Source organism: Grus americana, chromosome 4 (genome assembly GCF_028858705.1).
Source record: "Grus americana isolate bGruAme1 chromosome 4, bGruAme1.mat, whole genome shotgun sequence".
Taxonomy (NCBI): domain Eukaryota; kingdom Metazoa; phylum Chordata; class Aves; order Gruiformes; family Gruidae; genus Grus; species Grus americana.
In genome coordinates, this window is record NC_072855.1 from 82,691,818 (window position 1) to 82,705,238 (window position 13,421).

At 49.0% G+C, this 13,421-nt stretch overlaps 1 protein-coding gene and 1 long non-coding RNA gene across 6 annotated transcripts in view; one reads left to right on the forward strand and one right to left on the reverse strand.

Annotated features, from left to right (window-relative positions):
- The window catches only part of ANTXR2 (ANTXR cell adhesion molecule 2), a 116,691-nt gene extending 103,557 nt beyond the window's left edge, over positions 1 to 13,134 (reverse strand). Inside the window, exons 1-4 of one of the 3 annotated variants that reach the window (XM_054824454.1) lie at positions 12,501 to 13,126; positions 11,536 to 11,607; positions 7,871 to 7,942; positions 368 to 449 (exon numbers count right to left, since the gene is read on the reverse strand). In XM_054824454.1, coding sequence (XP_054680429.1) covers positions 368 to 449; positions 7,871 to 7,942; positions 11,536 to 11,607; positions 12,501 to 12,646 — 372 coding nt within the window. In that variant the 5' untranslated portion in view covers positions 12,647 to 13,126. Of the gene's footprint in view, positions 1 to 367; positions 450 to 7,870; positions 7,943 to 11,535; positions 11,608 to 12,500 lie in introns of all 3 variants that reach the window. The other 2 variants (XM_054824455.1, XM_054824453.1) reach the window with 2 other exon arrangements.
- Positions 363 to 7,931, forward strand: LOC129205948 (uncharacterized). 3 transcript variants are annotated; one of them, XR_008576929.1, is made up of 3 exons: positions 363 to 2,318; positions 3,409 to 3,891; positions 4,693 to 7,931. It is a non-coding gene; the product is annotated as an uncharacterized LOC129205948 (long non-coding RNA). The 3 variants fall into 3 exon arrangements; XR_008576930.1 differs by having other exon boundaries at positions 3,409 to 3,846; XR_008576928.1 differs by having other exon boundaries at positions 3,409 to 3,535; positions 3,682 to 7,931.
- Positions 13,135 to 13,421: the final 287 nt, after the last annotated feature.

Consider the following 13,421-nt stretch of genomic DNA (forward strand, 5'->3'; position numbering starts at 1 on the left):
AGCACCTGCTCTAGAAGGCACCGTTAGGCTCGCAGCCGCACAAAGCTGTGCGTGACTATTTACCGTGTAATTGGTATGCTGCGTTAGCTGTTAAATTCACGACAAAGTCCCGCTCCCTGCCACGAAGGATCGGGTCAAAGAAATTCCACATGGCAATTTTCTACGATGGCTAATCTTCTGCATGGGATTTGCATAGTATCTGGGCAATCTTGGGACCACTTAGGAAACCGAAAAGATTTGACTGTAACAGACTGAGGCGTACGATCAGTCCATTTATGTTACAGGTTGTTGTTGTTGTTGCTGCTGCTGTTATCCGGAGGGTGAGAACAGAGGCTATTTAGATTGCGAGAAGATGATTAAAACCTACCTGCTTTAATCCTTCGTGTATATATGTGTCCCCTGCTGGTTTTACCTCCTCCAAATCCTTAAGACCCTTCTTGATTTTCTCTCTGAAAACAAAAAGGTAGAAGACTGTTAACACGATTTCAAGTGGGGAAGGGGGTTGCTTTATTCATGGAAAAAATAGTATTTGTCATAAAGGAGATGGGAAATGAAAATCCGTAAAACAGAGCATTTAGCTGAGATACCGTGCGGAGGCAGATTTCGTATTCACAACGGAACCGGCGCTGTGGTAACAGATATTTTAGACCTAAATAACACAATATGCCTCAGTGAGTCAAAGAGCTAGAATGAAGTAAAAGGTTTCGGACGGAGCAGACATCGCAAAGCAGCGGCAAAGCCTCAGCGTTAAATAGCCCGGTGGAAGTTCTGTTATAATATAACATATTATATATGTTATGTATTTACTTTGCTCACTTCGAGATCGACTTCGTTTCCAATCACGCCGCAATTAAAAAAGAAATCCCCTAAACCAGCAGTTGTATTTCTAGAGAAATCTTCCGTGGCGATATGCAAGTATTTAATGGGGTAGGACAGAAGTGCAATAATTAAAATTTTCTCCCTTAAAAAAATAAGAATCGATAGGCAAATGCAGCGTTTGCAAGACACCTCTCGTAGCCACGGAAAGGGCCTAGTGTTAAGGATACTTTTGGGGGGTTTGTTAGTTTTTAAAATTTTTGGCTGTCGTTACCTTTCTGTGCGACCTCTGACGAGACATCACGCTTAGACAGGTCACGGTTCGCTTAGATTTAACAGGAGGATCAGGTTGTGCCGTGATTTCTCATGGGCCTTTAAATAAATCCATCTTTGACTGCGAGATGCTCGCTTTACTGCGATGGTAAGACTGGAAGCTGGGAGGTCGCGTGAAAGCAATGATTTCCAGGGAAATCGGTATGAGCGGGTAAAAAAACGCGGAGAGACTTTACTGAAAGAATCGAATCTGGAAGTTCTTAATTCTCACGCAAGCAAAGCTCCAGAGAATCCCGTGGAAAGCTGTGCTAGGAAAGGACAAGTCAAAACTAAGTAGGGAGAAAATATGGGCCAGAATACATAGAACACTGTAACAAATATAGGTGACAAAGAGGAAACGAGCAGGGGTGAGGAGATGAGGGGAAAATACATCGCAGGAATGCGCGAAAGCTTTCCTTAGGGCAAACAAAATGAGAAAGAATGCATATGCCGCTCTGCCCGAATGCCACCCACTAGTCATTTGTTCCACTGATGGGCTTCCTCTATGTTTAGAAGCTCTGTTCCAAAGTACAATCCGTAGCTGTACCAAGCTCCCAGTCACGGGATGGACCGATACAATCGGGGAGGGGGAGCGCGGGAAAGAGAGAGGAACGAGGCACTGAATATATGGAAGAGAACACGTTATGTAAGATAATACAATCTGTTTGATCCAAATATTTTACGTTCAGCATCTATAGAAACAACTTGAAACTGATTATGTACGCACGCAGATTATAAACCACATACTAAGTGCTTGCCAGAAATGAGTGGCAGCACATCACAGGCGTTAGTGTTCTGCTGCCAAGAAACAAGCAGCAACTGAAGTCCCAGTTTTCTGAAACAGATTTCATTTTGCAAAAATAGCTTCTGTACAATCAGTTCAGTTTTATTTATCTAAAATGTCTTGCGACCCGGTCGCACAGAAATCTCTTGTGTTTCCAGGCCTCTGCCTACAAAGGGTTCCAGGAAAAGCTTTGGGAGCCTGAGCTCTTTTACCTGCATTTAATTAGTCGCCATCCCTTTCCCTCGGGGCACATCTGTACTAGATAGGCCCAGCCAGATGCGAACAAGCTCCACCCGCGCTCCGAGTCAGCCGGCTACGAGCGAGTCCCGGTCTGGATGTCACGAGGCCAACGCGGGTGCAGGACTCGGAGGCCCCGGCAAATGAGCCCCAGCCGACGGCAGGAGAGGTTAGTTCAATTGCGCTAAAACTCACGCCCGGCCGGTTTGGAGGGTGGGCGCGGGAGCTCGTGTCTGCCTGAATCATCCTGATAATGGGACTCTCTTTAGTCAACCAGCTGTAGCGCTCTGAAGCCCTCCTTCCTGCTCTCTTCAGTGCTCTCAAAACTCTCTTTTCTTTAGCTCCTGTAATAATTTTTCTAGCCGCAAAAATCCACAGAGAAGCTCTGGTTTTAGAACTCATCTGTACTGCATTAACAGAGCCATGACCTCAGTCTGGGGGTCTGGACATTACCGCAGTACGGTTCAGTAACAGTGATAAAGGCTGAAGGGCCACTGGCTTCGTGATTTAAGTCAGACGAGGGAGGTGGAAAAAACAAAACAAAATCAGCAACTTGCCGCCTGTGTTTGTGCTGAACGAGTACAAATTTAATATCTCTTCCCCATTCGGCATATGCGCTGCATCACACCTCTGTTTTTTAGAAAAGGCACGTCTAATTTTTGATAGCTACCCTGTCTGTTGTCTCTTTTAAGCTTTGTAACCGCTTCGGATAATTATTCCGGCAGCAGCTAGACAAACACAACCATGGCTACAAGCTCTCCGTCGTTTTGCTCTGCGAGTTATTTTTAGCGAGTCCGTGAACAGGGGCTGCAGACGTAAGCCCAGGCCGGCGGAGGTCGGGAGAGGTTCTGGAGGCAGCTTCAGCAGCGCCCGCTGCTCTTGGCTCTCTGGGGAACTCTGCTGTGCTCTACCTCGGAGAGCGGGACCTTGCCACTAGCGTTAAGACAGCTCGGCCGCAAACGCGGCGCTCGTTTGCTGTGAGGGAGGCCGTGCCGACTCTGCTGTGAGGCACGCGGGCCTAGCTACAAATACCGCTCCCCGCTACAAATACCCGGGCCGCGGTCTACGCTGAGCTTGTCTTGTACCTTCAGGGCCTCCCCATGGCAGAGCACTGCGCAACTAAATATAGCATTGGAAACAGACCATTTAGTAAAGAGAGATTACAAAGCAGCCCAGCTTTGCAAACGACCAAAGAAATCGATTTAACGTAAAATAAAACGTAACAACCTCCCCTTACCTGAGCGTGCTCCGCATTTCAGATTTACTTGCAGGCGTAAACGTAACCGTCCGCCTTTCCGAGTTTGAATTAAGTCAAGGCAACTATCGCCAGTTTACAGGAGAGGTTTCTCTGCGTAAGCTCCGTTGCGCCAAGCCGCAAGCTTTTAAGTAGGCAACTCAACAGGTACTGTTTAGTATTATCTCTTGCTTTAAGTAAGTTTAATTGACATAACGCTAAAAGCAGCGTTGTCAGCAGCCGAGCGCTCGGACGACGGATGTCGTTACGGCACTGCCTTATTTCCTTGCTTACGCAGGGCCACAGCCAGCGTTCGCTGGCAGCGGAAGACAGGTAATGCTTCCATCTGCTGCGGCAGGATGTAGATCGCATCCCCGTTTGAGAGGACCGACGACAAAGCTACAGACCGCTTACGAAGCACGAGCCGCCGTAGCGTCTCAGAGATGTGACGCCGCCTTTGAGAGTAAGAACGCTTAACAGAAAGGGACGGTCATTTGCCTTAAAGGAAGTAAATGCATGTTCAGTGTGTACAAAGAAAAGCTCATAGGTGCTAGAAAGCAAAGCATGCCTGGGGACTGAATCTTAAAAATCATTCACATCCCTGGTTTTTTGGGTTTGTGTGGTTTTTGGGGTTTTGGTTTGGTTTTTTTAGGAAGAAAATTTTGTGCTTGTACGTTAGTGCTGCGGAGGTTAGAACCAGCTGAAATGGTCACATAAGCCTCAGGCCGTGCCGATTCGGTTGGGCAAAGGGCTAGCCTCGTATAAAACGCTGAGTCTCCTTTAATATCTAGGCAGTTTTACCTAGTGCTGTTCTCAGCCCTTCCGGATAGGGGACAGAATCTTGTATTTCTTTTCCATGTTGCGTTCTACCTATTGAAGCGCTGGAACGTTGAATCGTTTTTCAGTGCGTTGAGAGTATGAGCACCGGTAGGGAAACTGTGGTTCCCAATGAGCATACATTTATCGTCAGGAACGAGGCGATGTGCTTGCAAGGCAACGTACTTCGTCTCTAACAAATACACGCAAACCAAATGGGTACTTTGGTTTTGCTGCTAAGAAGGAAGTATAAGAACAGGAAAACACACAAACTTGTTAGTGAAACAAGGCGGGGGAGGGGAGGGAAGTGTTCTTTCCCAAAAAGAGGGACGGTTACATCCCTGACGAACAGAGCTGTCACGCCGGTTCGAGTAAACCCTGCGCATCGGCCTTCTAAGATGTGTAATTTGGAGGAGGCTCCTACTTTCTACACCTCTCAAATACTACAGAGGGCTCGGTATCATTATAATAATTACTGTGCTTCAAACTTTAGGTGTCCTGCGTGGACTCCACATGGAAAAAGTGCAAGTGGCTCCCTTTGCTGTGCTTTATACACTCGGCAGAACACGCTCTCCGCAGATGGCTCGAGTTCGGCAAGCTTCTTGCACCGAAGCGTAGGGTTAGCTCACGTCACGGAGGCTCAAACTGCATGAATGTCTTGCTAGATTACGTGTCTCGGTGCAATAAAGGAAGAGTCAGCGCTCCGCCACGCTATGGACAAGCACAGTAAGTTATAGTTGGTCGTGTACCGGGTACGTAAGTGTCCTATTTTTCCACCATCGTTAATATAATCTTTCTGTAGCTCCAACGGGAGTTTCACCTAAGCAGAGTCAGCAGGGCTAGTCCTGGCCACGGACGTCAGTCCCATGCTGCAGAAGCAGGTTTACAGAAACCTGAAATTCTGCTGGCCAGCGTACGGTTGGCCAAAAGAGAGCACGGATGACGCTGTGCCGTCTGGATGACGTTCGTAAGCGTATCCGCTTTTCCAGACGACTTGCTTTGCAAAACTAGTAGGAAAACTGAGCCCCAAATGTAACGCACAAATCTTTGTTTACCACTTAGCCTTTGTTTACCACTTAGCGTACGGTTTGCAGCTAAACTTCAGAGGGGAAACGTGTATCTCTAAAATGGGATATAACCATTGTGAGAAGTCTTTGCCATCTGGGTGTTATTTTTATTCTGTGTATTTATTATAGCGTTGTGCGTCCTGTGGTTAACGGTGACTTAGGCTTCCACAGTCGTTCACGTGGAACTGTTCGTAGTCACAAAATATTTGGTCATCTGGGGGCATGGGCGCTATCGCGTGGGTTTCTTTATACCCACAGTTTTATTATGCAGTAAAAAACAGCAAGAACTTTGTGCAAACAATTAGAAGCCTAAGGCTTTCAAAACAACAAAAAAAAAAACTTCCCTACTTTGAACTAACTGCTGGGAATGAATTGTGGTTTGCTGACATCTGCGAATTAGCGAGTCGGCAAGGGGAAAAACATCCCTGCAAGTCCAAAATGCACACTAAAAAAAACCCTAGGCCATAATAGCCCGTAATCACACACACGTACACACCCATCCCCAAAACTGCACGGTGCTTTGCATCCTCATCTTCTGCTGGGAACGATGGGAGTTATGCTTTCTAAGTCATTTTCCTCTGCTGACTTCTTTAATATTTAAAAGAACAGCTGTTCCAACTGTATCTATCCGTTCTTACCTATGTACATATGGGCACAGTTATGAGGGTCGTCTCCTTCGTTCTGCTTAGGTTCGTAGAATCATCATAGAATGGTTTGGGTTGGAAGGGACCTTAAAGATCATCTAGTTCCAACCGCCCTGCTGCGGGCAGGGACACCCTCCGCTAGACCACGTTGCCCAAAGCCTCATCCAACCTGGTCTTAAACGCTTCCAGGGATGGGGCCTCCACAACCTCTCTGGGCAACCTGTTCCGGTACCTCGCCACTCTTAAGAGTAAAGAATTTCTTTCTAACACCTAATCTAAATCGACCCTCCTTCAGCTTAAACCCATTCCCCCTTGTCCTGTCACTACGCTCCCTGACAAACAGTCCCTTTCCGGCTTTCCTGTAGGCCCTCCTTAAACAGTAAGGGTAGTGATTTCCTTTCCCCTACCACGCTCACAAAAGCATCAGCAATCTTGCATTGAAGAAAATTCTCACAAATGAACTCACTAGAACTCAGGAAGGTTCTTCCTATGCTTTAAACGAGGCTTCTGAGAAAAACACGGTTATTTCCATGGCTTAAAGGGTGACACAGACATGCAATGAAAAAGGGGCTTGTGTTGCTCCGTGGCGGGGTTCCAGAGTTCTGCCCGAGCATTTCAAGCGGTCTGTATGGTATAGGCGCTGACTCTCCGTGCTTGATAAGGAATAGGCCTCTCCCGGGGATTAAGGGCCTATTGAAATGGAGAGAAAGGATCTCACTGACTTCAGCAGTCCTCAGAGGAGGCTTAAGTGTCCTCTCCTGACCTCTCTGAAGCCATCTGGAAAAATGGCTTATAACCTTGTCTCTCTGCACAGAGAGCAGATGCAGTATCCAAGTCCGGGTGGGGGGAAGAGAGAACTTGGCCGTTCTCAAGTCAGACAGCTTTTTTTAAATGCTAAAACAGGAGAGGCTTAGAATTTAATCTTTAGACATCCTATTTCTAGGATGTCAGCAGACATTTGTGTAGCGTGACACATTTGTCTGTTGTCAATGACGGGTCTCCTGGCTAAGTCTTATACTTGCTATTATGTGTTATTTAAAAAAACAAAAACAACCCCAAACACAGCACGGTAAACTGACTGACTATGGCAGACCACATTTTGTATTGACTCTGCTCAAGGGAGGAGAAAGGAAAGACCACCTCACTTCCACCCTGCCACAGTTGATTAGAATGATTCCTAAGTGGTTTATCTGCATGTTCAAAATCCAAGAAGTTGTGCAGTGTGGTTAGCTTCAGGACAGAATCCTGTGATTTTAGTAGTTAATCTTGCAACAACCTTTCCTGTACCTGATTTTCTCCTTCTGTTTTCCCCTACCTCTCCTTGACCTATCCTAGCCGCTAATCCTTATTTGCCTTAGAAATCAGAGTGAGCAGCCTTGAATTCCATTTCCTTTGAAAACATCAACTGAAAGGAAGAGTTCAGGCACATCCATACATCATCGCAGTGCCAGAAAGATCTCCCACCTTTCAAGTGGCACCAACTCCACTGTTTAAAACTGATTTCTTGAAGTCGCATTATGAAAACACGAAATACTTACCTTATATGAGATTATGGGAAACGCTAATTTACCATTGTACGCCTTACTTAGACGTGAAAAAATACCAAAAACTTATCCACGGACGCTGCTTTGCAAAACTAACAGCAAAAATTATTTATCTAGCTGTGCCCAGGAAGATGCAGTCACGCAGAGATGAAAACGGTACTCGTAGCTGTTGTGCAAAGCAGTGGCAGAGTTCACATCAAGAATTGATTTCCCATTGTTCTTCTCCTTCCTTTTTTCAGTAGGCTTTCCACTGACACGTTCACAAAATTAAATCCAGGTCTGCGCAGAGGCTTCGCGACTGGCCACCGCTTAAAGGTATCAGTTATTGTTCAGTATCTGTTACTGTTCCTCTGATTTAGTAAGAGCCCTTGGTGGGGGAGGAGGGAAAGGGAGAATTAAAAAAGCAGTGCACTAACCTGTCTCCAGTTAATGGCATAACGATGTGTGCCTGGGTGGAAAATACGATAAACGATAATCTCATCTTGGGGCTTTTAAAAGAGGGAAAGAGGAAAAAAACACATTTTAGACAAATGAAGAGAAATGTACAGATGCACAGCATTTCATTCACTTATACATGCTTCGTTAGTGTCATCTTTATCCTCCGCCTTCCGAAGAACATACTTTTGAAGTACAAAACCAGAATGAGAGAGGAATTAAAGGATTTCTGCCCATCTACTCCTTACCCAGATGGTTTGAAAATGAAGTAGCGGAATTAGTATTCTTTATTGCCCGACTAGACTTCAGATCAAGACGTGCTAAGCTTAAAGGTTACGATCTCACGTGACCCAACTGAAAGCGAACTCCGTAGGTTGTGATCTACCAACATACGGAATGCAATACATCCCTTTATGTTTTCACGGTCACTGGTGTAAAAAAGAAGTCAGCGGCGTAGACTCGAGCTACGCTCTTGCTCCGGGGTACTAAACCTGGACACATTCTCAAGTCAGTTTCCCCTCTTTAAAGGTTGATCCTGACACAATGTAAATTTCAAACCGAGCTTTTTGGTCATAGAGTCATCAAAGTAAAAAAAACAGTACTTTAGGGATAAATCAGTCATAGACTCTTCCAGAATGAGTATGTGTTTGTTTCGGAGAGGTGTTGTGACGCTTAGGATCGACTTCCAGTGAAGTATCTGGGGAAATGTCCCTATAAAAAGCAATACCGTATGAATTGATTTTACTAAGGAATTCAGTATTTTTTTTGAAGAAGCTCACCTGTCTCTTCCAACAAGAGCGCGAGGAGGTACGTGTATCGGGGGAAAATGCACGAGAGCTGATGCTCTGGAAGCCCAAGACAGTAACTTTCCTAAGGTAAGTTGTAACAGGACCTCTCCTACCTGCTTCTAACTTTTAGTCACGACAATTTGGATGTATTCAGTAATTTTATAATTCACTGTATACGTGTGTGCTGGTTTTGGCTGGGATAGAGTTAATTTTCTTCATAGTAGCTAAGAAGGAGCTGTGTTTTGGATTTGTGCTGAAAACAGCGTCGGTAACACAGGGATCTTTTCGTTACTGCTGAGCAGCGCTTACATGGAGTCAAGGCCTTTTCTGCTCCTGACATCGCCCCGCCAGCAAGCAGGCTGGGGGTGCACAAGGAGTTGGGAGGGCACATGGACGGACAGCTGACCTCAACTGACCAAAGGGCTATTCCATACCATACGATGTCATGCTCAGCATATAAGGGCTGGGGGAAGAAAAGGGGGGGTGGGGGAGCGCACGTTCGGAGCGGTGGCATCTGTCTTCCCAAGTCGACGGTAACGCGCGACGGAGCCCTGCGTTCCTGGGGATGGCTGAACGCCTGCCTGCCGATGGCGAACGGGGAATCAATTCCTTGCTTTGCTTACATGCGTGGCTTTTGGCTTTTGCTTTACCTATTAAACTGTCTTTATCTCAACCCACGTGTTTTCTCACTTTTACCCTTCCATTCTCTCCTGCATACCACCTTGCGGGGGGGGGGGGGCGGGGCAGGGAGCGAGCGAGCGGCTGTGTGGGGCTTCGTTGCCAGTTGGCATTAAGCTGTGACGACGTGTATCAGCATTAATTAATCAGGTTAATGTTAGCAAAGACATAACACTAGTAAAGATGAATGACCATACGTTTTCAGTTCACATGTCAGTGATGCAACTTAACGTTATTGACATCATGAAAACGTAACTACTGGGCAAGTCTTCGCCCAGAACTGCACGGATCCTGGATTTACGATCCAGTCTTGCAGTCTGTCTGTAAGGCTCTGAATGCAAAAATCTGAGATGCTCTACATTAAATAATAATTTAAGAGGTGGGATATCAGTCGTCTTAGTTGCCGCAAGCAGTCGCCAAACAAAAACCAAGTACTTGCAATCCCAATTTCTGGTAATTACATCACCGCCTAGTCCAAGTGATGTGGCACTTCCCTACCGGAGATGCAACTCTCTGTGCGTGATAACCTCAAACTTAGAATTTAGCTAACTTGTCTGTAGGACAACCCCAAAACTGTCCTTTTCACAAGACATCCTAATTCTGTTCCACTCTCCGTGACGACGGAGGAGGACCGTATGAATGCAGCCGTTAGACCTGACAGCCCTGCCACACGCAAGCCTTTCAGAACTGCGATAATGAGCATGCAGTGCCGTTACTGCAAACATGCACGTTACAGACAAGTCAAAATGGAGAGCGGTTGCGCTGCCGTGAATTAATTTTTCAGGTGAGGACGGAAGGAGACTGCTACCAATTAGTTCTTTGCCTTCTTCCCACAACTGCTCTCTTCAATTTAAGAACGGGCAGGGTCGAATGACTCCATGCCCTATTCTGAAAGCGTACTGAGGCCTGAAGGCAGGACAAAGCCTCGTCAGCCTTCAGAGGCACTGCAGCCCCATCAGCGAAACGCACGGGGGGAAACGTACTGTTGAGGCTCCCACAAAAGCCCAACAACCATCATGCTGCGAAGGGTTTGTGCCACCTAAGGCTGAGCGCTCGGCACGCAGAGGCCGAGCGAGAGGCTTGAGGGTTGGACTGGGTCGTGGGTCTGACTCTGTGCCATAATCGATCCTCCTTTGGTGTAAAAGGTCAGCAGAGTGACTTGCCAACTCAATAGCTTGATTTCAAACAACACAGCCAGACCACTACACAACTCTTGCAAAAGGGAGTGTCATTTGGCCTTAAGAGGTGATGAACTCGAACATTTACACTGAATGAGCGCCACCCTGTCAGTGGGGGCAAATGTATTTTTTTACCACTTGCTGAAAAGAAGTGCTGCTTTGGTATCCTCAGGCTTTTTTTTTTTTTTTTTTTTTAGTGCAAGAGCTTACAAGATAACTTTCAAAAGCTTTTATCACTGACTTGGTTTGTAGAAGATTTGCTTTTTCTAAGATGAATGCAGGCAATATTTCATTATGCAAGCCTAACTGTATCCCTTTATTAGCAAGCCAAGATTATAATTGCCCACTGCACTTCATTTTCTTCAGCAAAACTTAGCACAACACCTGTGTCTGTGTCTTTGAGGGGCTTCCTTGGTTTTATTGTTTGGCTTTGGGGTTTTTTTTTAAGCAAAATGCTGCATCGCGGTAATCCTGGCTGTTTGTACAGAGTACAGTTAGCCGGTATTTACAAGAGCCTTTTCTGGCAGACAATACTGCTAGCCGGTTACAATGTTAAGTACATGTACGTACAACAAATATACCGTTAACGTGGCATAAACTGCCTGAATGTTTGAGCCTGAAAGATACTCCCTTCCTTTTTGATCTGCACCTTACATTTACGTATATACAGGCATGTATTCAAATTGCCCCCTTTATGTAGATATCTAAAACCAATATACAAGTACTCCATCAGAAATGAGGCATGTGACACATGAAAAAAAAAAAGTTTAACAATTCCTCAAGTTACATCTGAGAGTAATTTCAGAGATTAAGTACTTAAAGATGCATATTACCACCTTTGTAGTGAGCTCCAAACATGAGGAAATAAAGTTTACAATATTTTCCAGCAATGCGGGCACGAGCAGCCAAACTCTTAACGTGTTTGTGAACCGTATCTACTGAGCTTACAAAAGCATGGTTTTTTTCAAACATATTATACAAGTCACAAGGAGTAAAACGCACCTCACAAATCTTTCCGTAAGCTGATTTACAAAATCAAATATTTCATGCCAGTTCTGTGCTACACTCCCGGATCTGAAAAGAAAGCAAAAGCCCATGAGTAGGCCTTACTTAAGGAGGCCAGGCAAGGAAGGGTGATATTTTCAGTGAGAAATTAAGACAATATCGGACTACTTGCTCTTCTAATTATTTCAAGTTACCGCCACCCCCGCTCCCCGTGATTTTTGTCACGATTTGTCCAGCTGAGGCGCGGCAAAACGCACGCGTTAAACAGCACCCCGTACCCAAAAATACATAAACAATCTTGCCGTGAGGCCCTGCGGCATCGGTTCCCTACCAAACCCAAGTCCCGGCTCCCCCCGCAAACGCAGGGCGTGCTGCGGGCGATGTGTTCTGTGCAAACTTCACCACAAAAACATGATAATCAACAGCTGTTGAGGGGGAGGGGTGGCAGATGCTGCCGGTCGCTCGGGCTGCCTCAAAAATGTCCACCCATGTACCTTCGGTCTGGAAATATCCCTTCGCTAAAATCCTCGTTCCCGCGAACTTCACAATTTCCACGGGGGCGGGGGGGGGGGGGGGAAGCGGGAATCAAACCCGCGCCGACCCTCCCCGCCACCCTGCAGCGATGCCACGGCGAGAGCCGAAAACTTTCTGCGCGCCTCCCCGTGCTCCCCGCTTCAACGTGGACCTTACACCGACCCCCGCCCGCGGCGTCCCCCCGGCTCCCCACGCACCGCGGCGGCGGCGGCGGGCGGCCCTTAGCCCGTAACGGCCGTCAGCCCGGAGCGGCCGTTACCCGGAGCGGCCGTTAGCCCGTAACGGCCGGCGCGCGCCCCCACAGCCCGGCTGTCCCGGCGCGCGCGGCCCCTCTGCCCCGCGACGGCTCCGAGGGGCGCGCGCGGCCGGAACAAACGCCGCGCCCGGAGCAAAGCGGCGGCGGTGCCGTTTCCCCGCGCTCCACTTACTTGTCCAGCACGAAGTACATGTCGAAGGCGCCGTGGCACGACGGTTTCTCCGGAGCTGGGGCGGCGGCGGGCAGCAGCGGCAGCAGCAGCAGCAGCAGCGCCGGGCCGCGCGGGGCGAGGCGCCCCCGGGGCGCGGGCCCCGCCATGGGGCCTCGGGGCGGCGGGACGCGACGGCGGCGGCGGCGGCAGCGAGGGGACGCGGGGGCCCGGCGCTGCCGTCCTGCCGCTCAGCGGGCGCGGGCGGTCCTGAAGTGGCCGCCCCTCGCCCGCCGCCGCGGCTCACCCGGCCCGGCCCGGCCCTCCCCGCCCGTCAGCGGCGGCGCCTGAGGCGGGGGCCGGGGCCGGGCGGGCTCGGCGCGCTCCCCTGCGCCTGTGTGGCGCGGCCCGCCTCCCTCAGCCGCCCGGCTTCGGCGGCCACCCGCAACTTCGACAATGGCGACCCCGCGGCGTCCCCCTCCGCCCCGCCGCCGCCGCCTCCGCCGCAGGCACCTCCCCGACAGGCGGCGGCCTCGCCGGCGGCCCGCGGCTGACCCCGGGTTCGCGTCCCCGGCGGCCGGGCCCGGCGGGAGCCTTCCCCCGCCCTCCGCGAAGGCAGGCTGCCGGCGGCGTGGGGTGCGCAGGCGGCCGCTTTCGGTGCGACTCCGTGCTTTCCGCTTCGCAGGGCAGCGGTTGGGAACCGAGCGGGGAGAGGTGACGGCCTCTGCGGGGCGAAGGCTCGCCGTGCCGCCCCGCGGGGCGGGGGTTCCTGCGGCTGGGTGAAGCCCACCCGTGGAATGGTCACCGGGGGAGCAGGAACGTCCCCTGCCCGGCCTCAACTTGGGTTTTGTGCAAAGTTTAAAAAGCCCACAAGAGCTGACAAAACCGATTGCGACATGCTAGGAATATGTGGTGCCACGCTAACAATGAAAACGCATAATTAGA